Below are 25,654 nucleotides of genomic sequence, written 5' to 3'. Positions count from 1 at the left end.
CAAAACACAAATGACTCTGCTGAAGTCAATGAAATGCAATTACAAAGTGCAGTGCTAACTTTGAATTGAATCGGAGGGGCCACGGAAAAACAATAACTAGCCTAAAGAAAAAAAAATAGAAAACTTCGGCATAAAATCCCCTTTCTCTAAACTTACTTGTAGTTTCCCATATTGTCCATCATCTCTGCAGGGACTCCTCAAAGAGGAGTGCTCATTCCATTCCCACTTAAAATACTTGAAGATTTTTCTTCTCCATAGATGAGTAGGGGACACACATAAGAGTTTGGAATATCTTTCAATAGGTTATAAGAGCCCTCTTTTTAAACCAGCTCTGGCTTCTCAAATGTATTCAACTACAGAGTCTGTTTTCTAGATCCCTTTCCCACCTGTAATACCTATTCTTCAGAATGGCCCAGAGAAACGTACTTTATGAAAAGTGTCCTAGCCATATTTCCTCCGTGATTGCCTTGGAAAGATGGAAGAAGGGATTTCGAAGGTTTTTGTTTTTCCTGATTTTCTACACTTCCTTCTCACAGTCCTTTTTCAGTTTTATCTAGTATCTGTTGGAGGATAAGCTTCTGTTAAATCTTAGGAAACTTAGAAAGCAAGAGCAGTGTAGGATGTCATCTTGATTTAACTGGGAAACTGATTATTTTTAAAACTGGTTTCCCTGTCTAGGAAAATACCTTTTGGTTCTATTGCAAGAGACATGTGATGCAGAACTAAATGGATGATGATGTCTGGTTCTATTTGCTATGTACACTGAATTATCAATGATTATTTATAGACAAGTAAGCCTGAGTACAATGGTTCCGAGAGCTGAAATACCAAAGAAGTTAAAATCAGAGACTTGCCTGCTTACATGAACAGTTAGGAAGCGTAGGAGCCAGTGGTGTTTAATAGTGTAACATTAGGTGATGATGTAAATGTTAAGGCACTTTAATACCAAATCAGGCAATAGTGAGGGTTAGAAAGAGTGATCTTCGCTCATTCAAAGTGTACTTGTTCTTAATCTGAGAGATTTCTTTAATGCAAGAACAATTTTTTTATGTCTGTCATTTATAGGAAAGAAGTTCATGTTATGTAAATAAAGAAGAAATGATAGGCAACTATTTCAGCTCCAGCCTTATGAGATTGGAGGAAATAAAAATGATTTATCATGGGAAACCTAACCAAATAACTGTTACTTCTACACTTTCTTCCCACTGTTATTTGCATTTTATTAAGAGTTTTGCAAAGAATAGACTTGAAGGCTACTCATCTCTTTTTCCCTTGGGTCTTTTTCTTATTTCCACCATTGCATTCAAGCAGTTAATGTTTCTGCCTGAAGCAGTTCTCTTCACTCTCTTCTTTCTGAATTAATTTCCAAAGACTAGACAGGGAATTATTAGCAGATTCGTTGCAAATCTTAGCTTTTGCTGTGTATATTTGTCTTGTGCACTAATTTTGTCATACATGTTTTCAGCAGACTGTTTTAAGTGTATAACAAATAGCACCAATAATAAAGAGAGGAAAGTTCTATATTTCAGATTGAAGTTACAGAAACTTTATTTTACTTTTTTTGTTTGAGCTCTGAGAGTCTGTGAAAGTTAAAATTTTTACAGCAAGCGCTGTGGTTTAGATTGTGTTTCCAGTGACATAACTAGTTAAATGTAAACCAGATGTGCTTTGAAGTTTATTTCCAGGAATGTACAGTGAACTGTTTCAATTCCTGGTTCCACGACATTTATAACATAGAAACATATTATTTAAAGGAAAACTAAATAGTTGATATTTGTAGTCGTCAGTGCATATGTTTATAGTTTCTGAATTCATAATTGCTTAATTTGAAATACAGATTTTAAAAACACACAGTATCGAAATTCTTTTTTCAGGCTTCTTACAAATGAAATTAATAGGAGAATTATATGTGGTCTGTCCTTAGATTAGTTATCTGCTTCTTTTATGGTTACCTAATTTCTTTTTTACATTGTGTTTTTATGAGAGAATTTCTCTACTCTGTGATTGATGTTTTCATTAGAAATCTGTGCTATATTTACAAACCTTTTCTTGTATTTTTAAGAGGTTTTCTCACTATAAACAACCTAAAAGCAAAATACATTTCTATTTCTTCAAACAATTTCTATTTCAAGAATTAAATTAACACCTGGATACTTCTTCAGTAATGTTGAAGTAACAAAGAATGAGCATGCCTGTTTTTCACACTGATTTTTAAATTTGCATGTCAAGTCCACCGACAAAAAATCAACTGTGAGTCTTGCTCTTTCAGGATTAGTTTAGCTTATATTTGACTTGACACATTCAAGAGGGAACATTAAAGTCTTCTAGTTATTTGTTTACATGCTTTCCTCGGTATAGTAAAGTGCTTTATAATAAATTCAAATAAATGTTTAGAGAAAGAAAAAGTATTCTTGTGAACTTAGAAACCCCAGTGTTCAATATAAAATGTCGTGAGGTGTATTATCTGTTTCAGATAATTAACTAAGTAGAGGAAGAAATCTGTGTGCCACTTCTTTAAAGTGTAGCACCTTAAAAGTGGTTGAATTTATACTGAAAGTGTCTTTGATTTTGTTTGTAGTACTTTACCTAAAGCTTATATTTTTCTATTAACTCACGTGTTAAACTATTTCATGTTACAGGTGTGACATTTGCGCTAATCACCACTTGAGAACATAGGCACAGTACAGTTCTGCTTACTTCTGACCATCAACAGGAATTGTTTAGTTTATGGTACATGATTTCTTTTAGGCCTCAAATCAAATTAATGATTATAGAGGCCTATTTAAAGCAATTATTTCTACTTGATCAAGTTTTTCTAATTTTTATTTTCCCAAAATTAGTTGTATTTAAAAAAACTAAGCAGGGTAAACATTTAAATGTAAACAGCTAAAGACAGAGAAAGTGGATAGGCACTAGAGGAGAGTTATGTACTCACCATGAATGTTTAAGTACTTATTTACTGATTTGTAGCCAAGAGCTTGGAATTAAAGCAACATTGTGATATTTTGCTTCTAAGATAGACTTTTTAAATTTTTCAGAGCCTCATGAAACCATAAATGATCAAACTAAATCAGCCTTTGTGCACAGGATGTTGCACCTGGAATTACATCTTATTATGCGGGAAAAGAATTCAATTTATGTAAAGTTGTAATGACATATTGAAGAAGCTTGTAACTGAACTCTTTCCCAATAGGCTGATTGCTGTGGTCCTACTATGAGTCCCCAGTCCTATAGATGTGTCATCCATGATGTAAAATGCATGTCTCCATTCCCCATTCACTTTATGCTTCATAGATCCATATTAAAATTATGAGATCCAAGTTTACCAGACATTCTGGCATAGCATGGCTTGTTGGAATAATATTTTCCAGAAACACATGGCAGTTCTAACAGGATCTTTTCCTTCTGGATTGTAGATATAAATGAATGTGAAAGCAACCCATGTGTCAATGGGGCCTGCAGGAACAACCTTGGATCTTTCAATTGTGAATGTTCACCCGGCAGCAAACTCAGCTCCACAGGATTGATCTGTATTGGTAAGATTCATACATGGTATTGATGTTTCAGTTTCACTGCTAAGATACGCAGAGATCTCAGGCCTTTCTGTGGATAAAAACAGAATATGATTCCAGAAAGCTAAGAATTACACATTATATGAGTTGTTTTCACTCGATATAGAGGTAAAGCATAATAGCATGAATTAGGCAACCTCTTCAATATTTGTTAGATTCTAGAAATCTTCCTTTCATCTAAGTAGATATATTATGCTATAACTTATAATTATTTCCATACCACACACATATGTATATTCGTTACCCTAAAAACGCCTTAGGCAGCAATAGAATCAAATCTCTACTGCATACTTTTTTTATAAACAAACTTTGATGGCAAACAAAAATGTGATGAAATTTGGATTCAGTTAGCAGGACAAGAATTTGAAGCTTTTAAACACATAGAGGGAATTTATTATTTTTTCTTTTTTTCCATCAATCATAAATTTCTGGGTTCCAAGGAAGAGAAGATAACTGTTTTCTTACTTTTGGATATCTCAAGGGGAAAAGATTCTAAAACTTATAGCATCGTTCAATATGTCTCAAAACATTTAAGGTCAGTTCTTGATAATGACATAGGATGTAGATTAAGGGAGATTAATCTATTATTGCAAGGAAAAATCCAGCATGTAAAAGGAAACAAAATTTTCCCAGTAATTTTTCCCTACTTCTACTGTTTGTGGTTCCATTCACTAGGACTACACAGTTCACATCATTAGCTAGTATCCACTTAAATATATATTCCTAATAGGAAGATACTTCAGTTCTACATATGCCAAATTAACTGGCAGTTTTTATTTATTATCTAGCCAGAATGAATGTTCAGTTTCACATTTGTTGAAGACAATAGTTTTTTCAGTATTACATCTGACGTTAACCATATTTAGCTGGATGCTGGAGTACCTGTTTGTTACATAAAGACAAATGACCAAGTCCAAAATTGTCAATGAAAGCCTTCTCTTTGGAAACACCAGCTCCTCGTTTTCCAACGAGATACAGCTGGTGAAATTTGAGCCTTGCTCAGCTCTCCATATTAGGAAATAGACTACCATCTGCCTGGGGCATTACTTTTTTCTTATAGAATTCCGGGCTGCGTTGCGGGGGTGGTGTGTGGGTTGGATCCAGTAAAGCAGAAATATTTTTGCTAAGCCGCAATTTCCAATTGAGATGGAGTCGTTTTATTATGTAAAGGAAATGAATTCAGCATTAGTCAATTAATGTCTCAGAAAACTAAATCTGCATGCCACTTGAGCATCAAAGATACTTAGTTTTTGCCTCATCATATAGACTTCTATTATTTTGGCCTTTTGCCCTTATGTTTATTAACAAAACAAGAACAAAGAACTTTTTACCCCCAAGTGTTTATGTCATTCTTCCCATTGCCAACAACTAACCACCACCATATTTTTCTCAGCCAGTGTATTGTGTGCTTTCATTTATTATGATCCAATTCGAATATCCCAGTGTAGAGCTGCTCAAAATGCAATTTCCCTAATATTTTTAAATTTTAGACATTATTTTATGTACTTTTTCTGTTAAAAAGAGAATTCTAGTTGAAAAAGAAAATAACAAATAGTAAAATACAAGCAGGAAAAGTCATGAATGTATAACAGGACTGTCAGTGGCTCTCATCAGTGGTTAGCCGGCAACTTTCTCGTCCACAGGGTCCAGTTCACTACATTTTGAAATTTCATGATGTGATTACTAATTTAAAATTACATTAGATTGTATATGAATTAGTTGATACTATGAATATTTAAGAATTTAGAATCTTTTCTTAACTTTTCTAAATATAAATTAATCACAAATGATTCTGCAAACTGCTTAAAAGGACAATGGTATTCTGGCTGAATGTGATTAAATGTAATAGAATGATTCATTTGGTTATTATTTTTTGCATTACACTGCTGTGGTTTGATGGTTCTATATGATCCAGACCAGTTTTCCTCATCTTTGGCTTGGGTCTGTGCTCTCTCTTCAGCTTGCATGGACATGTGGCTGTGAGCACTCTGCTGTCAAATCTGATGGTCTGTTCTTATTCTTCACCTTAGATTATTAGCAGTATTTGTCACAGTTAATTACTCACTCTTTCTCTAGAAATTTTGTATTTTTGGCTTCCCAGGCACAACTATCTTCTTTTCCTTTCACTTGTATGGCCCATTTTCTGTTTCCTTTACTGAGTCCTCCCTATTCTCCTAACCTTCAACCTGAAGTGTTCCACCAGTCCATCTTTGGACCTCTGCTTCTCTTTCTACATTCATCCTTGAGAGCCTCTGTGTTGACTCACACATTTGTCACTCTAGTTGATAGAGAAATTCTAGACCTCAACCTTGCCACCAATTCCAGATTTCTGTTTCCAACTGTCTGTACAGTGTCTCCACTTGGATGGCTCATCAATATCTCAAATTCTCATGTCTAAAACCAAATTCCTGTGTACTGGCTTGAACCTGAGTCTCCCAGAAACATTTCCATCTCAGCAAATGGCAAATTCGTTCTTCTGGTTGCCACCCCTCAAAACCTTGGCAGCATCCTTGATGTCTTTTTCTCAAGCTGCACATGGAAGTCATCAGCGAACCTATTGATTGCACTTGAAGTTTATCCATATTTCAGCCCCTTCTCACCACCACCACACCAACCCCAATCCAAGTCACCATCATTGCTTTTCGTGATTACAACTGTAGCCTCTACCTTACTTTCTTTTCCCCATTCTACAGTCAGTTCTCCACATAGTCACCAGGCAGTCCTTTTAAAGCATAACTCAAAGAATATCATTCATTGTCCAAGAACCCTATGAAAACCTTGGCTTCTCATTTCATTCAGTAAAAGCTGTAGTCCTAGCTGAAGCCTGTGCTCCCCTCATGATCTCGCTCCTGCTGTGAACTTGTCTCCCTGTGCTGCCTCCCGCCCCCTCTGCCTGAGCTAGACTGGCCTACTTCCTGCACCTGCATCCCCACCTGAAGTCCACTGATCTCTCTGGCTGGAATGGTTTTCCATCGCTCGGGTTTGAAGGGTTTGTTCTCCTTATATCTGTATTCAGATGCCAAATTGTAAGTCACAATTTCTCTAACCGTCCTAGGTAAAATAACAGTCTTTCTCCTGTTTCTACCCTCAAGCTAATTAACCTGCTTTATTTTTTGAGAGTTCTTAACTAACCCCTGACTGTCTACATCTGTATCTCAGTTGTGTGTAGGCAGGTGGAGAGTATACACACACAACAACGGGTCAGGGGGTAGAGAGGGAGGGATGATGGAGGAAAGGAAGTGGGGAGAGAGAGAACAGAGGATGAACCTGTAGAGGGGTGGGGAGGGTTATTGATGGATTTGTAGCTTCTCAGTGTTGATGCAGCACCCGCCTAAAGAATCACTGTGCCACAGAGTGAGGGCTCTAGAAGCAGACTGCATGGGCTTAAATCGTGATGCTGACACTGTACTAGCTGGGTGACCTTGGGTAAATTGGCTGACCTCTGTGTGCCTAAATTTTCTCATCTGCAATTGTACATAATTTACAGGGTGGTTTTAATGAGTAAATAAATTAATACATACAAAGCCTTCTAGTTCCTGTCATTATCATGATAAATCTTAGGAATGACTGTTGTTTATCTTACTTAAAATGATGACAACCAAGGTGATAAATCAGAATTAGTCCCGGTTATTAAAAGATCATTTAAATACACAGTAGCCTCACAAAAGCATCTCTGTTTCCTCTGTGTGATAGAATTTACAGGTATAAATCTACAGCAAGCCTGTAGTCTGAGACCTGACGCAAATGCTGATGAGCAGACCTTTTCTGTTTCTCTACAGTTTTATCCAAACCAAACATTCAAGCCAGAATAAAAAAGCAAAGTGACCGTCCAGCTCTTTTTTGCACCTTTGCCCCATAACTCTTTGTTCAGTACAGGAGACAGTTGTTTTGTTTAAACCTCTGTCTTGGTGTTTGGGATATTGGTAACTTCCCATGTTTCCTAGGGAATCAGAAATTACTATTCCTCCCATCATAGGCCCATAGTTTAATTGAAATTCCTTTTCTGTGTTTGTGGGGGGTATTTTTGTTGTTTTTCTTGTTGAATTTAAAAGTAAAAATGTACTATTTTTTTGGAAGATAGGGTCTCACTCTGTCACCCAGGCTGGAATACAGTTACACAATATTACTGCAACTTCTGCCTACCGGGCTCAGCGATCCTCCCACCTTAGCTTCCTGAGTAGCTGGGACTACAGGCATGTGCCATCATGCCCAGCTAATTTTTGCATGTTTGTTTAGATGGGGTTTCACCATGTTGCCCGGGTTAGTCTTAAACTCAAGTGGGCTCAAGCAATCCGCCCACCTTGGCCTCCCAAAGTGCTGGGATGATAGTCATGAGCCACTATGCCTGGCCAGAAGTAAATTTTATCTGTATATACTGTTAAAATGAATTTTAAAATAAATGCTGTAGGAATATTCTTTGTTGTCTTCCAAGTCTTACTGCCACAATATGCTATTGAGGTTTTGGTAAAGTGTTTTCCACATCGTCTGCATCAGAATCACCTGAGGAGTTAGTCAAAATTCAGATTCCTAAGCTGCATACCTGAGAACTTATGAATCGGTATTTTAACAAGTGCCCTGGTAATATTATGCACACTTAATTGAGAGCCACTGCTCTACAAGGAAAATGTGATATGTATATATATATTTTTAACCAATTAGTATTTGCCATGTCAGCTTTGACTGGATTCCTTATCACTGCTTCAAAATCAATTAACAGTCACTTGTTTTTTGTTCATTCGCAAAACGTTTCATTATGCTACCAAAAAATATACTAACCATTCATTATTCCCTTTAATGCACATAAAATAAAAATTTTAAAGTGTGTAATATTTAACTGGGTGCTCTACCATTCAAAAGGAAGAACTTAAATTTGATATGGAGTCAGTTTAAAATGTTAGGAATGGTTATCTCTGGAGGGTGACAGGTAATTTTTATATCTTCCTCATACTTTTCTGTTTCTTCAAATTGTTTACCATAAGTATGATTTACTTTTTGAACAAGAGATAAATCTACAGACACACACATATACACACACATTTTTTAAATGCCTGAAAGAAAATACATCAGGTATTAGCCCTGGGAATGCATTAGTGGGGGCTTTATAAGTGGTTTATTTCTTCTTTGTTTTACAGGGTTTTTTAAATTTTTAATTATTTATCAAATAATTATCTTCAGTTGGAGAAACACTGGCCTCTCTATAACAGAACATACATTGAATGTGATTTATTTAGCAGGGACTTAAGGGAGAAGTAGATTGAAGGATTTTACACAATAAAATCTTAAATATCAAAGCATTTGTCATTAAGGATAAATCTTATGAATACTTTTCACACAAGTAATCGTCTTATCATGTTGTTATAGTATGTAAAAAAAAAAAAAAAAGAAAGAAATTAAGGGCTAAGCACAGTGGTTCATGCCTGTAATCCTAACACTTTGGGAGGCTGAAGTAGAAGGATTGCTTGAGGCCTGGAGTTCAAGACCAGACCAGCCTGTGCCACATGGCAATGCACTGTGTTTTTAAGTACCAGCATAAAATCTTGGACAGCTCCTCTTAGAATATCAGTAGATATAATTATATTAATTACCATATTATGTGAGAGAGATATATAGCACAATATTTTATTTACATATATATAATATACCATATTTGAATGCAGGTACATGAAAGTGTTTTCTAAGGATACACTATCACAAGTTTAAAGTATCCTTTTCCTTTTTTTTTTTTCTGGTAGAGATGGGGTTTCACCATTTTCCCAGGCTGGTCTCAAACTCCTGAGCTCAAGTGATCCTTCCGCCGCAGCCTCCCAAAGAGCTGGGATTATAGGCATGAGCCACTTTGCCTAGCCCCTCTTTTTTAGAATATTATAACAAATGCCTTTGGTATACACAGCTGAGTTGTATTTTCTTCAGAGGTAAGAGTTCCCCAACCTTTCCTGTTCCTTTTCAGACAGCCTGAAGGGGACCTGTTGGCTCAACATCCAGGACAGCCGCTGTGAGGTGAATATTAATGGAGCCACTCTGAAATCTGAATGCTGTGCCACCCTGGGAGCCGCCTGGGGGAGCCCCTGTGAGCGATGTGAACCAGGTAGGAGCCTGACTAGTGGGCATCTGGGCTTCTCCTTGGAAAGCTTCTCCTGCCACTAGAACACCTCTTTCACTATGTAGTTCCTTAGTGAGGAAGAACAGAAGATCATTTATCTTTGCTAAAATGTATTTTCTGGCTAATGTTTTCTTACCTCTGGAAATGTGTATTTGGTTTAACCTGGTACTATAAGCAGTCTTTGTAAATATTTTATACATGGAAGGGAATCTAGAATCTATCTGCTAAATGACTGTATCCTCCAGTATCCTTGTTTGCATGGTGGCTGTTGTCCTCAAATCTTTTGTTTACTTTTAATTCAGTTGTCAATGTGAGAGCAAAAAGAAATTGTAAAAAAAATTACAAAAATGTCAATACAGGTCAATACTGATGGAGTTACCACAGAAAGTCATGTGCTCTACTGAATGAAGAGGGGACAGTAATGTCCTTGAACTCTAAGACCCCTCCTTGCAGTTTTTATTTAGTTCCATTTAGATTCCATTATACTTCTTCTTGAGCATAACACAGTTGTATTTTCTTCTATAATGAAGTAAAATTTGTCCTGTTGTTCTTACAGATACAGCTTGCCCGAGAGGGCTTGCCAGGATTAAAGGTGTTACATGTGAAGGTGAGTGTGTCCTTCCTTGGATGATACTATAAATTTTTAGAGCAGTACATAAAATTAACATTCACTCTCAAACTTTGGAGATATTTATCATTTTCAAAAACCTAGACATTTCAATAAAAATACTCAATGTAATCAACAAATCCTTTAGCATAATTCTCTTAAGCAACAGCTTAGAATTTCCTGTGTCTCCTCTCTATGGAGTTGTGTAAATTTCAGGAAGACATCGCTAGACTTTAAGGCCCAGAACAGCTGGCAAAAGTGCATGTCTGGGCTGTGTTTTATGAACAGGCAAGGCTGTGGTAATTTTCACACCTGGTGCCTAGGAAAGCGGGTGGCTGGGTTGTGGAATATTTCTGTTTAACTCAAGTACTAATCCACATTGTATTGAATGTGGATTGAAAATGTTATACAGGAAGTAGGACCGCACCTGCTTTTTCTATTTGTAACGTCTTTATTCCTTTGCTTGCTCCATTTCCCTGCAGATGTTAATGAGTGTGAGGTGTTTCCTGGCGTTTGTCCAAATGGACGCTGTGTCAACAGTAAGGGATCTTTTCATTGTGAGTGCCCTGAAGGCCTTACGTTGGATGTGACTGGCCGTGTGTGTTTGGGTAAGATTCACGCACTCATGTAATCTATGTATAGAACAAGCCATGAATTTCCTTGTTTAATCAGTGGCTAGTCCAAAACCACTGAGTTTGTACTTGAGGAAACTTGCTTTAAATGAGATTTAAATCACTAGAGTATATTTTAAAAGTGATTGTATTTAAGTGAAATTGTTTCTGTTTCATGCCAAAAGTTGGTACTACTCAAAAATCAGTCTCAAAATCTTCCATTTATTTAACTGGATATTTTAGGCAGGTTCAGTCTTTCACACTGAGTTAATGGAATAAGAATAAGTATATGTTGAACACAGAAGGAAAGTTAGAGACTAGGATTTTAAAAGTGAAAATTTGTCAGCTTATTGCAGCTACACTCTGAAGACAATGGGGAAAGTCATGGGCAAAATATATTGCTTCTGCTTGAAAACATTCATTGCTTCTGCTTGAAAAGGAAGGATCCTGGTCCTTCCTTTACCACAATTAGAGTTTAAGTTTTCTTAATTCCTTTTTTTTAAAGATCTGCAGTGAGGAATCTCTTTCTTTCAACATCATATCATAGAAATGGTGATTTGACCTTTGTCTTTATTAGTGTCATGTATGACTGAACTTGAATTTTATGACTGGAAAAAAAATTTCTATTAATTTTCATTGTATGTAACAATAATTTGTTATTTATCTAAGTAGATTTTTCCCCAATAAGCTATGGAATAGTAAATTTTTAGTTTGTTGAAGAGCTTTACATATATTTGGATATGAAATTTAAGCATGTAGACAAAGCATGAATAATAATGGTGTTATATGCAATGATCTTTAAAGTCTAAATATCTGTGATTTTTTAAAATTTACTGGTAAGAAAAAGTTTGCAATGCCATACAGTTTAGTTATAATAGTTAAAACAGATTTCATTTTTAAGTTAATTTTTGACAGCACATTTAAATCTTGATTGAAAGGATGACTGTAAAATTATATGAAATTATTTAGAAAACAATATCCAAAGCACAAAAATAAAGAAAATTTCTTTCAGAATTTTAAATATTTTTAAAATTATCTTTAAGTGATCTACAGTGTTTAGAAATAAGTATTATTTGGAAATGACAAAATATTCCCCCAAAACTATGAAAATTTAAAAAAAGAAAATGACAAAATAGTAATATCAGTGTGGTCAAATGACTAATAAAATCAAGTTATCTTCTATAACAAAAGGCTGTAATATATGAAGATACATCATTGATTGTAAGTTAACTCAGCAAAATAAATTTTCAATAACATTATTCAAAATTATGGCTGGGCATGGTGGCTCACACCTGTAATCTCAGCACTTTGGGAGTCTGAGGCAGGCAGATCACCTGAGGTCAGGAGTTTGAGACCATCCTGGCCAACATGGGGAAACCTTGTCTCTACTAAAAATACAAAAATTAGCTGGACATGGTGTTATGCACCTGTAATCCCAGCTACTTGGGGGACTGAGGCAGGAGAATTGCTTGAACCTGGGAGGCAGAGGTGGCAGTGAGCCAAGATCACGCCACTACACCCAGCCTGGCAACAGAGTGAGACTCCTTCTGAAAAAAAAAAAAAATTAAAGTCTTTTTTAATATTCTAAGAGGATATATTAGATTTTTCATCCAATATCAGGGATCCCAAACTCAAATGCTTGCAGGAGTCAAGCATGCAACATATAAATGAGTGAAATGACAACAGGGAGCAGTGGGGACTGCGGCAAACTGCAGAGAACATATATCATCCAAAAGTTTCCAAATTTATATTTTAATTTCCATGCAAAACAATCGCAGCATTGATAGGCCTTATGTGACCAGTTTACTGACTTTTAATTCCTGATATAAATATTCATAGAGATCTCAGTAGTAAAGATATAGGATTACTCTTTCTGGTTATTATCACTTTTTACATGCTTAGTTAAAATGCCTTTCCCCTGTCACACCAGTTTCTTCCAATAAGCTGTAAAATGGTGCATTTTTAGTTTGTCTTGAGCTTCTTGATCAGATTCCTTCAGTAACCTCACAGTGTGACTCAAGCCAGACTTCTTAGTTCACCTGTACTTATATAAGACTTTCACTTCTTGGGAAGAGTCTTAATTACCTGCTGACATGTGGGATGGAGCCAGCTGTAAGGAGACTAGCCCCTTGGAGCCCTGTGGTAATAAGACTCTGGATTACCGTGACACTTCACACTGGCAAAGCATGTGGCGTTTTGGTTCATTTTAATGTAGATACATAAGGCAGAATCACCTTCTGTAGATATCTACATTCAGTCTGCTGAATCAAAATAAAAGTTTACCACCATTATTTTTTCTTTAAAAATAGGACTTTTTCCAGAGTAGCTGGAATTACAGGTGTCTGCCACCATGCCCAGTTATTTTTTGTATTTTTAGTAGAGACGGGTTTTTGCCATGTTGGCCAGGCTGGTCTTGAACTCCTGACCTCAGGTGATCTGCCTGCCTCGGCCTCCCAAAGTGCTGGGATTACAGATGTGAGCCACCACACCCAGCCTGGGCAACACAGAGAGACTCCATCTCAAAAAAAAAAAAAAAAAAAATAGGGCTTTTTAATTCCAGTACTCAGAAATGTAACTCTAGGTTAAAGGCCATTGACAAAGTTGATGTTAATTTAGATTTAGAACTTGAAAGGATCAGTATTGACAGTAACTAAAGTAGTAAACATTTTTTTAAATTTGTATGTGTACCTTTCCATCAGGGATCTCATTCCCTCTGTTAAACAGTTTTCAGCCTCTGGAAAGGATTTGATGTCTTAAAATGCTCTTATCAAAGAAATCATGTTATTTGATTAAGAAATCTTTTTTGAACTCATTATCCATATTTGTAATTAAACAGCCAAGTGCTTGAGTATAATTTGAAAATAAATCTATTTGCTAAGAGATGAACGTGTTATTTATAGACCAGCTGGTCTACCCTATTTTTAGTTGTAGGCTGCTGTTTATAGATATTCTAAGGTCCTGGCTAGCACAGGCTAAGCACTGAAACATTGGTCTGTTTTGAAGTTGAAGGGAAAATGTGACATTTAAGCAAATAATTGGCCCCTTAACAAGGAAAATTCACATAATTCAAGGAAAAACCATGATGCAAAAGGTAAATTTGGCAGGAGGAAAAAAAGCTTTAACTGCAATAATATTATAACACTTCTCTCTTTTGTAGCGATTTTAATAGTTGTAACAAATTGGCAAATAGATTATAACTGATCATTTATTGTTTATGACTGGGACTGACAGGGCTGCTTAAAAGGCACTTGAAGCAATTCTCTGAACAGGAAGAATTCTTAAAATTATCTCACTTTTTCTAAAGTGAACAATACAAAAATGGAATCATAGACATGAAAGAGTCAGGTCATGAGAGGACCTTTTCTTCCTGAGGGTTTCTCGTAAGAATTAAGATTGAAGAGGAACTCACCTTTGTTCTCTTTAAATGTCTGTCATTATGACCTCCATTCCAGGAGGTCAGGGACTGTATCTTGCCACCCAATACACCACAAGGGTCCTGCATGATGACTGGTGACTTGTGACTATACAATGTATGTTTCAACTCATTCTCACACTGTGATTTTGCTCTCGATGTAGATATTCGCATGGAGCAGTGTTACTTGAAGTGGGATGAAGATGAATGCATCCACCCTGTTCCTGGAAAGTTCCGCATGGATGCCTGCTGCTGTGCTGTTGGGGCAGCTTGGGGCACTGAGTGTGAGGAGTGCCCCAAACCTGGCACCAAGGAGTATGAGACTCTGTGCCCCCGTGGGGCTGGCTTTGCTAACCGAGGGGATATTCTTTCTGGGCGGCCGTTTTACAAAGGTAACTGCCTGCGGCCAGCGCCTTTATCCTTCTTCAACAAAAAACCTTCCACATTCTCTGAGAATTGGTTTTGCTTTAAACGTTTGACTTCCCACTTTATTCTCAGTTAAACACGTTTTATGGTCAATGTTCTGTCCCAAGAGTATAAATCCCCTCTATAAGATGGCAATGAAGTAGAAATAAAATGTATTGCTTGTCTTGCTCTTCTACTGTTTGTTCCTCTATAACCTGAGATGGCGTCCTGATAGCTAAATGTGTAGCAAAAAGTTATCTATCCCCACTTATCTTTATAAAACAAGTAGAGAGAAATAAAGGGAACTCTTAAGAATATAGGATCTATAGCTGGGCACGGTGGCTCATGCCTGTAATCCCAGCACTTTGGGAGGCTGAGGTGGGTGGATCACCTAAGGTCAGGAGTTCAAGACGAGCCTGACTAACATGGTGAAACCCTATCTCTACCAAAAATACAAAAAATAGCCGGGTGTGGTGGCACGCATCTGTAATCTCAACTACTTGGGAGGCTGAGGCAGGAGGATCACTTGAACCTGGGAGGTGGGGGTTGCATTGAGCCAAGATTGCACCATTGTACTCCAGCCTGGGTAACAAGATTGAAACTCTGTCTCAAGAAAAAAAAAAGAAAAGAAAAGAAAAGAAAGAATATAGGATCTTTTTCACCACATAAAACTTCTTGTGTGATATCAGTGTAATCACAGAAACATATGATAACCCTGTTTTTTACCTGGATGCATTACTGTTGTTCATCATGGTAGATTTTCAACTTAAAGTGATGGACCTAATCATTTACATCAACCAGCTCTACATTCTGACTTTATTCTGCTTTTAGACATCAATGAATGCAAAGCATTTCCTGGGATGTGCACCTATGGGAAGTGCAGAAATACAATCGGAAGCTTCAAGTGCCGTTGCAATAGTGGCTTTGCTCTAGACATGGAGGAAAGAAACTGCACAGGTAAGATGGTTCTTCTGTTTTATTTGGAAAACTCTGGCTTTTACTCTTTCCTTTACTGTGTTTGAAAGTACTGCCCTAAAAAGCCCATCCTCTCATTGAGAACATGAAAATTTTTATTTATTTATTTAATTTTTTTTAACAGAAAAGGTCTCAGTCACCCAGGCTGGAGTGCAGAGACATGATCATGTCTCACTGCAACCTCAAACTCCTGTGTTCAAGCAGTCCTCCCACCTCAGCCTCCCAAGTAACTGGGAGCACAGGTGTGTGCCACCATGAGTAGCTAATTAAAAAGATGTTTTGTTTTTTTTTGTAGAGATGGGGTCTCACTTTGCTTCCCAGGCTTGTCTCAAACTCCTGGCTTCAAGTGATCCTCCTGCCTTGGCCTCCACAAGTGCTGTGATTACGGGCTTGAGCCTCTGCATCCAGCTCTGTCAATTTTTATTTTTATTTTTCCCTATGCTTAAATCAGTTCTCCAAATAAACTCGTTGTGAGAGAACTGCAAAAATAGCATGAACATGCTCTTCGTTTTACATTTAGGAACGACATACAGATAGGATTTTCAAAATATATGACTACTAAAGAAATACAGTCATTAAACGTGCAACAATTATATAAACTTAAGTAGTATTATCTTAAAGATTTTAAGGTTTGTGATACAGAGGTTATGACTTCTTTTCCTCGTCTGTGAACAGAAATCTTAATGTTAGGTTTCAGTCACCATCCATACCCGTAACCATTCTCTTTGAAAAAGATGTGAAGTTCTAACTTTTTCTATTAGATAGTATACCATGTTGTTCAGACACTTGAGCTGTGTCCTCAGGATCTGGTTCTCAGCACTCTCTTTGTTCTTATTATCCGTAGGATTTCCCCTTATCACCCTCCCTCCTGCCGGCTCCTCCTTCCTGACCTCACAGCAGTGTCTCTTGGCTCCTTCCTGTGCCTGCTCAGCCAAGGCTATCTCTGAGCGTTTCACAGCTGTCCATCTGGCCTTCTGAAGTCCTGCTGCCAGGAAGTCTGCTCAAGCCCTGTGCCAGTCTCCAGAGCTTCCTCCCCTCACCTCTTATTTTCTCCTCTCTGGCTGCCGCGCTTTACTGGGAGTCTGAGGAGCACTGCCTGAGATTCCTACATTCACCTCCAAGCCCTCGAAGCTGCATGGCAACACTCATATTCACCTCCATTCATCACTTTCTGAATTTCTCTCAGCACTGATTCTAAACCTCTCCCCTGACTTACATGCCCTCTCATATACTGCCCCCGCCCCCATCCATTCCCGTTCTCCTTCATTAAGAATAAATCTGATTGCCTGCATCCTTCTCACACAGCCTTCTCTCCGGTGATAAAATCTCCTTTATCCCCCACTCCCTCTCCTCCAGTATCAGAGAATGAGGTGTGATGCTCTCCCTGGATTTGGGGTTAAATTCTCTCTTCTCTCCTTCCCAGCTTCTGCTCCCAGTTGTCTCATCAGGTTTGCCCCTCTCCTCTTTCCAGTATCTTCTCCTCTTCCCTGTTTCCTATTCCTCAACTTATACACAGGTTCAAAATGTCTCCTCAGCCCTTCTTTTCTCTCAAGCTACCATCCTGTTTTCCTGCTGTTAGCTCTCACTCCTCTCTTTCAACCCACCCTTTGTTTTGTAATTTTGACTTTTGCCCTCCGTCACTCAGGCACATACTCATATACTCATCTACTCTTGCAAAACATCTTTGTGGTGTTAAAACATCTTTCCTGATGCGTATGCTCCTGGACCTCTGTGCTTGCCAAATCTCTCCTTAATATTTTCTTTTCTCTTAGTTTCTACGGTATTTTCCAGTCTTGATCATCCTTCTATGCAGATGATGTTTCTTCTTAACCTTTACAGATGATTCTTGCCTTTCCCGTCTCTTGGGTGCTTGCCAGAGTCCTCTACTCAGATTCTGTCTCTCAGAGTTCCATCTACCATCATGACTTCAGAGATGGCCTCTGCTGAGCTGACTCCCAGATGCTATCTCTAACTCTCTCTGTTCCTCCTGAGTTTCACTCCCACATTTGTAACTTCCCATCTGGACAGTTTCTTTTTGTTGTGATCTTTCTTTGTTCCTCCCCCCACCTTGTACTTTCTCCTACTAGGGACTTCCTTGTATGTATTGGGAGTATAATTTTGAACAGGATTGAAGCCTCCAATTGAATGTCGATGTCTCTCTCTCCCAAAGTGAAAAAGTTATGAGAATTCTTTTATCAAACTGGCTATTTCAAGTACCTGTGATATTTTTTCTAGATACAGAGGCAGGTTAAGCTCCTCAGGAAACAGACTCCAAGGCAGAGATGAGCATTCAGGAAGTTTATTGGGGATTGCTCTTGTGATAAACAATGAGGAAGGGAAGGGAGGAAAGTAGAAGTGGACAGAGAAAGAAACTGGGCTGGAGGCAGCCCCACTGAAGTCCTCAGCCCATGCCACTGGGAGTTCTGGAACTGGGATGGCCCATCAGAGTTGCCTTGAGTAGGGCATGGAAGCCATGCGATTAGATACCTGCATGAACAATCTTGGGATACACCTGCCCAGAGAATGGGGGAAGAGGTCCTCTTAGGATAGTGGACATTGGAGCCAGCAACACTCCCAATAGCTGAGGGAGAGAGGGAGTAAATCCTTCCTTCCTCATGAGGGACCTGGGGGACATGTCACAGTATCTACTATATCACAGACTCCTCCAGGATCTCCCAGCCTGCTAAGTCCCCACAATCAAATCCTTCACTGCCACAACCACCAGGTTAGCCATCCAAGCAGGGCTAGGTTATCTAACTTCCCACTCAACAACTTCCACTGTTAGAGGGAGTCCTGGTCCTGGATAAAGCGGCTCAGGCTTCTTCCAGTTCTGACCCCACCCCTTCCTTTGCTGTGAAATTAGCCACCTTGCTTAATGTCTCTAACACTCTCTTTTAGCCATGTAAGAGAGACTTGTTGACAGGGCTGCATTGTTTGGGATGTAATGTGAAGTTCCGTGGAAAATGTTGGGCTCCCATCTTCACAGCAGGAAAGGCTGATCTCCTCCTGTGCTAGGGGCTTTCAGTGAACCTACGGGTCCCTCCGGCACCCACGCTTATTGTCAGCCTTTTCAGTCCAGCCAGTCTGTGACTTACTGCTCCCTGAAATGCTTTCTTTCTCTTCACCAGTGTACTTCATCTCTTGCCTCTATATTTATTCTGTACCTTTAAAGCTGGCGTTTCTGTACAACCTTCAAGAACCAATTCAAAAACCACGCCCTCCAAATTACCGATTCTTAGCAGAGAAGTTTACATATACATGTATAAACATATATATATATATATATATATGGCACTTTCTATGAGACAGGCACTGCTCTCAGCACTTAACAAATACTCATTTAGTTCTGTGAGGTGGAGTCTATGACAAATAAGGAAACTGAGTCACAGAGAGACTAAATGATTTTCTCAAGGCCCTATTCTCAGTAGATAACAAACTGGGGATCCAGGTATCTGGTTCTAAAATCCAAACTCTTTATACTATGAAGCTCCCACCACATCACATTAGCCAAAGATTGTCCCTGCTCCACCCGAGAACCCATTCCTCATATAGCTCTTACCACCAGTTCCTAGATACTGATAGATAAAAAGAAAATTGATAAACATACTGTTAGCTACTTAATTGAATCCGTGAATTCTGTTGAGATGTTGTTTTAAAAGGAAGTATTTACATTTTTTTCACATGGCCTGTAATGAGGGAAATAAGGACTTCTGTAATTGGAGAAATAGATACAGAAAAATTAAGTTAAAGCTGGCAGAAAGCAGGGACTGAGACCCTCCTCCCAAGAGAACATGCATAAATTATGCACTAAATCCTGTGATTTTAAAACTTCAAAATTAAATTCATTAAAATAAAGAGATAGTGGTGAAGCATTTTCTCCCATTGACAGATTTTTAGATTAAAAACTTTTAATTTTTGAACTAAAACATTTTTAAATAGGCCATGTTTTCTTAAACTTATTTTATATAGACATGACTTCTCTATTGAAAAATCTTAGAGTAGGAGATTTCTCAGAGAACTCTGTGTTTGAGAGTATAGATGCTGAAGATTATTTACTGTAATATATAAAAAGAAGAGACAAACTCACCCACACAGTCCTCACATGATGGTTACAGCTCATGTCACCAAAGGGCTTAATAAATCAATAAGCTCTTTACATATAAATATGAAACAAAAACACAAATTGGGGCACACACCATGACTCTGCCCTATGTGTGCTCTCTGGCTCAGGGATGGTGCATCATGGCTGCCTGTTTCTCTGGGGTCTACCAGTCACTCCTGCCCAGAAGCAGGGGTCCTGCCTTCACATGCTCCCACCTGGGGTAGCACACGCTAGTGTCGTAGACCAGCACTGTCTTCCAGTCACACATGAGGTTTCATTCCATGGAGGCCCAGCTGCCTTATTTACCACGTGCCTCATTCAGCCCATACCACAGTTGCTGGGTTCATCCTTCTGTTAACGTTTCTTTCTTTCCTTCTTGCTTTTTCTTTTTTATTTTTTTGAGATAGGTTGTCCTTCTGTCACCCAGGCTAGAGTGCAGTGGTGCCATCATACATCATAGCTCACCACAGCCTTGACCTCCTGGGCTCAAGCAATCCTCCCACCTTCCACCTCAGCCTCCTCAATAATTTTTTTTTTTTTTGTAGAGACAGGGTCTCCCTACATTGCCAAGGCGGGTCTCAAACTCCTGGCCTCAAGCAGTCCTCCTGCCTGGGCTTCCCCAAGTGCTGGGATTACAGGCATGAGTCACCATGCCTCTCCATCTTCTGTTACTATTTCTAAGCCACAAAAAGAAATCCACAGTTTAGAATTTATAAAGGTGAAAGGGCACCACTTGCCTGTTGGTGCGGCAGTTTTGGCAGTTGGGGAAAGGAATGTGCCTCAGGCCCCGTGCCCTTCTATCTGGATCTACTGAAATGGTACCCTTGTACTGTGAGCCACCAATTCCCCAACATTTCAAGCGTGCAGCACCTTCGCTTGGAAGGCCAAGCCTATCTGATTCAATTTTTAAATTTCTTTTAAACCTGTGAATTAGACATCGACGAGTGCAGGATTTCTCCCGACCTCTGTGGCAGTGGAATCTGCGTCAATACACCAGGCAGCTTTGAGTGCGAGTGCTTTGAAGGCTATGAAAGTGGGTTCATGATGATGAAGAACTGCATGGGTAAGCACCGTTAGCTCTTCCTGGCCAGCTTGAAACCATACTAGCACAGACTCATTCGCGCGCATGACCTTTGCTTATCTCAGGGCTGTGAACAGCATGTGTGGCCAGCATCTGTGGTGAGAGAGAGAAGAGATTTAATATCAGACAGGAAATGCACTCCTGGATAGCTCTCGGGGAGTTCCAACCTCTTGGCGCCTTCATGGCAATGAGATATTCAGACTGGATCCTGTTTATTCATAGAACTTAAAATCACACAGACTAGTTACTTAAGTGGGACTCATTTGAAATGCATGGCATCATGTGGTGGCCCCAAGATTTGTATTCAGTCATGGTAATCCCATGTTTTTGTTCTTGTTGGTGTGCTATTACAAACCCTTTTAGTATTCCCAACCTTTTAGCCCACCGTTTAATTTTCCGTGCCTTATGGGACTTACCTCATAGGATGCAGTAGGTTATAATTCTAAGATTTTCTTTCACTCGGATTAGAGTTATAGACACCAGAATAACTGACAACAATATATATCATGAATCTGGAGTGATATAAAGCAAATATTATTTCTACCTCTTGTGAGCCTGCTCATTTCATGCAGTTAAATTTCTTGAAAGCTTACTACCTTTAGGAGTAGAATTTTTAGTTTTTCTGTTGGTCGTAGGAAAAGTGAGGAAAGCATTAGCCCATCCCCTATGAAGCATATCTCTTACACTGACTCACTCTCACGTCAGATAATATTCTTTCTCCCACGCTGTATGTGTGAATATTTTTCCCTCAGAGTTCTTTAATGGATCTCACGTTTTTACCTTTCAGACATTGACGAATGTGAACGTAACCCTCTCCTTTGTAGGGGTGGCACCTGTGTGAACACTGAGGGTAGCTTTCAGTGTGACTGCCCACTGGGACACGAGCTGTCACCATCCCGTGAGGACTGTGTGGGTGAGTTTGTCTCCTCAGCCCATAAGCCTGCCCAGCACAACTGGTAAAGACCAGGGATCAGTTCTGACGAACCTGTTGTTTGCGGAGCCCATGAAATCTAGCTTATTAAAAGGTGGAATTTGAGATTCCCTACCTCTAGATGCAGGCTATGTCTTTAGTGGATGCTTGAGTAATACATGAATGAGTTGGCATTCTTCTGGTTGGCCTCTTTTTTATTACAAGCAGTGTGATTGGTCCCTGTGGGAGGAGCCCTATGGAAGTCCCTGTGGTTTCATCCTCCTTTAGGAAAAAAATGGGAAAGCTGCCTTGTGCATTGTGCACCTTTGCCCAGCGACTTCCCATCCACTCAGACGGACTCCGCTCTGCGCCCCTTTGCCTGCTCACAGATTGGCTTGCATGTGTGTGAACATGGTGCTCCCTTAACCCACTTCTCATAGAAACACTGGGTTTTTTCATTTGCCCTGAGCTCTATAGGGATGCCAGAAAGGATGTGAGAAGACTAATGGCTGGTCTTTGGGCATTGCAACCTACTGCTTTTCAGAATACATGAAGGTCTCTGGGCTTACTGTGTTCCTAGTATACTGGCTTTAAAACTTTGATTTAGCCAGAAAGCATTTTCTTCACAGGAACTCTTTCTTGTAACTGAGCAAATAAGACAGCCTAAAATAGAACAGATTGCACACCAAATTTCAAAACATAATTTGAGCACACCTTCCCAATACACATGTATTTATTTTTAAGTCATATGTATTGCTTTGCTAGTATATGAGGTGAATTTTGTCATAGATTAAATAGATATTTTTAAATGATAAATGAAAAGGTTTTTAATGTTCTTATTTCATTTTAATAGTGGTACGGAAGGCTTTTTCACACTAATTATGGAATATTCATGGTTGAACATATTGAGAAATAGTGAGTCATCTGTATCTAAGTTTACTTTGTTACTTAGTTCATGGATCTTATAGCTCAAAAAAGTATCCCTCAGAGAAACAATGCAGATTATAAAATATATATTTCTGTATAATATAAAATATGCACTTAGTGATCATAAGCATAAACGCATGCTATATAATCTTCTTGGTTATTTTGAGAATTTGCAATGAATTTCTTGTCATATCTGATTATATTGTCACTGTTTTTTACCTTATCTTATACCTGACAGGTAGCTCACATAGGAAGCATATCACTCTGCCATTTTCTTCTGTTATCTTGTGATTACATTATTGGTACTAGTTTATTTGTAAGGCACCTGCCCATATTTTAAGAGTTAGTTTATTTTAAAATAGGCAATGTAATTTGTAGATTACTATCCTGACCCACAAAACATAAACAAACAAGTGAGAGCCTTTCATCATGTCTCTGTCTTGTGAAATCATCAGTCTTCCACCAGGACACTTCAAGTCATGTAGGCAATACTTCACCATGTAATATAGGCCAGGCAAGCATGCCAGTGTAAGTTCATATATTAAGTAATATTTATCTTCAGTTCTGGCATGTGTGAAATCTGTGTGGTCTAACATGATCCACATGTGGCTATGTAAATTCAGTTAAAATTAAATAACATTAAATATTCCTTAGTTATACTGTCCATGTTTCCAGTACCAGTGCACATGCAGCTGTGTATTAGACCGCATAGATACGGAATAGTGGCATCATTATAGAAGGCTTTACCCGACAGTACTGTTGTAGATGGAAATAGAGATTCCAGCACTTTCTTTAAACCCCCAGGAGAACATTTTACTTCCCCGTGAAGTTCACAAACCCCTTTGGAGACCACTGTCTGGTGAAGCACCTTTCTGATGGCTTTAGTGATTTGACCATTGCCTAAAGTATTAATTCTATGTGTCTTTTATAGATATTAATGAATGCTCCCTGAGCAACAATCTCTGCAGAAATGGAAAATGTGTGAACATGATTGGAACCTATCAGTGCTCTTGCAATCCTGGATATCAGGCCACTCCAGACCGCCAGGGCTGTACAGGTATAAGGGGATATCAAGCAGATCTGAAACTCATATGTCTCAAATCAGCCTAGGAAAACTTCTGGCACTGAATTATAATGAAGCCTATGCAAATCCTCTGTTCCAAAAATGAATGTAAGACTGCGGGAGGATCTCAGATATTTTCTTGGTCTCGCAGCAGACTCACTGATCTTAATGTAGAAAATGCTCTAAACTCCATAGTTATTCTATTTTTGAGTGATTTAATCTTAGGATACTGCAGTTAAACACGAAATGCTGCCTAAAATGAAGTTAAAAGAACTAAGAAAGATGATGTTAAATCAACACACATAGTGGGGAGAAAAATTCAAAGCCACGTTAGCATTATCTGTTTAAAAAGAAGAAAACTCCTTTTAGGGAAGTAGCCCTGACAAGTAATGTGGTTGCAATGCTGTTTTCACAGATATTGACGAATGTATGATAATGAATGGAGGCTGTGACACCCAGTGCACAAATTCAGAAGGAAGCTACGAGTGCAGCTGCAGTGAGGGTTATGCCCTGATGCCAGATGGGAGATCGTGTGCAGGTATAGAAAGGAAAACACACAGGCTTTGCACATCTAATTAATTCTTTCTTGAAAAGGTGGCTCCAGATATTACCAAGTGGAACCAGATAGAAAACAAAAACATTAGAGATTGATGAACGACATTTTTATTTTCATTTGATGCTAATTTTGTATCATTAGACATTGATGAATGTGAAAACAACCCTGATATCTGTGATGGCGGCCAGTGTACCAACATTCCTGGAGAGTATCGCTGCCTCTGCTATGATGGCTTCATGGCTTCCATGGACATGAAAACATGCATTGGTGGGTATCATAAAAAAGGGACAAACATTTATATACACACCTGCATACACATCCACATCCACATGCACACACAAACATGATAAAAGGCTTTTTCATTTGTTATTTTAAAAATTCAAATCATTTTTCTCTCATAAATTACTGAAAAAGAAAAAAAATTCAAGTCATTTTACTAGAACTATAAAATCTCAGAGAGAATTATTTTTAAAATCTCTAAAGGTGGATAGTATATTTATCTGCAATACAGTGAATCACAAATGGATTATATTTTAGATCTCACCTGTGTATTTTGTATTATGCTATTCAGTGTAGAATATAGCTTTTAAATTACTTGATAAACACATACTAAGATATTGAAAATAAATTTTCTAGATGTGAATGAGTGTGACCTAAATTCAAATATCTGCCTGTTTGGGGAATGTGAGAACACAAAGGGATCCTTCATTTGCCACTGTCAGCTGGGTTATTCAGTGAAGAAGGGAACCACAGGATGTACAGGTAGGTTTCAAGCTTGTGTACTCTATGTTTCAACTTCTCAGATGTCAGAGGCCACCTTTCAATATCATTTGTTCTCTGGCATCTCTTAGATCAGTTACCTGCCACCAGGCTATGACTGTGTGTGTCATGAGTAGCTGACCCATAGCATATGTGATGGATTTGGCTGGTCTCTGTGGTAGCATATCGTCTGAGCCACCCCCTGCGGGGCTGGCTGTGGGTGTGACACAGAGTGAGTGAGTGGGAGTGCAGTCTGGTTCCCATGGCCCTGACCGCTCCCTGACCGCTAGTGATGCAGCAGCAGTCACTTTCTGAGTCTGACTACTGCTCACATGGAAGACATCCATGAACACAGAGCGCCAAAAGACCTGGGGATTCCAGTTGCCATTTATCGTTGCACTTCTTTTAAACTAGTAAAAATTAATCTCAAGTTCCATTGAGACCTTTTTCCTTTCTTCCTTTCTCCCATATTTTCCTTTCTTGTTTGCTCTTCTCTCTCTGTTTTGTCTTCTCTTCTCTCTGCCCAAATTGCCTTTCTCTTTTTCCTCTCTTCACTTTCCTTCTTTGCTCACTT

At 38.6% G+C, this 25,654-nt stretch overlaps 1 protein-coding gene across 1 annotated transcript in view; it reads left to right on the top strand.

Moving 5' to 3' along the window:
• FBN2 (fibrillin 2) overlaps positions 1 to 25,654 on the top strand; it is a 263,918-nt gene that overhangs the window by 173,421 nt on the left and 64,843 nt on the right. The window contains exons 20-31 of the mRNA XM_021664917.2: positions 3,417 to 3,536; positions 9,520 to 9,657; positions 10,229 to 10,279; positions 10,762 to 10,887; positions 14,467 to 14,694; positions 15,539 to 15,664; positions 20,719 to 20,847; positions 21,653 to 21,778; positions 23,634 to 23,759; positions 24,181 to 24,303; positions 24,463 to 24,588; positions 24,958 to 25,083. Coding sequence (XP_021520592.2) covers positions 3,417 to 3,536; positions 9,520 to 9,657; positions 10,229 to 10,279; positions 10,762 to 10,887; positions 14,467 to 14,694; positions 15,539 to 15,664; positions 20,719 to 20,847; positions 21,653 to 21,778; positions 23,634 to 23,759; positions 24,181 to 24,303; positions 24,463 to 24,588; positions 24,958 to 25,083 — 1,545 coding nt within the window. The remainder of the gene's footprint in view (positions 1 to 3,416; positions 3,537 to 9,519; positions 9,658 to 10,228; positions 10,280 to 10,761; positions 10,888 to 14,466; positions 14,695 to 15,538; positions 15,665 to 20,718; positions 20,848 to 21,652; positions 21,779 to 23,633; positions 23,760 to 24,180; positions 24,304 to 24,462; positions 24,589 to 24,957; positions 25,084 to 25,654) is intronic.

Source organism: Aotus nancymaae, unplaced genomic scaffold (assembly GCF_030222135.1).
Source record: "Aotus nancymaae isolate 86718 unplaced genomic scaffold, 86718_ANA_hifiasm-v0.15.2.pri h1tg000064l_1, whole genome shotgun sequence".
Taxonomy (NCBI): domain Eukaryota; kingdom Metazoa; phylum Chordata; class Mammalia; order Primates; family Aotidae; genus Aotus; species Aotus nancymaae.
This window is presented reverse-complemented; position numbering and strand designations above follow the sequence as displayed.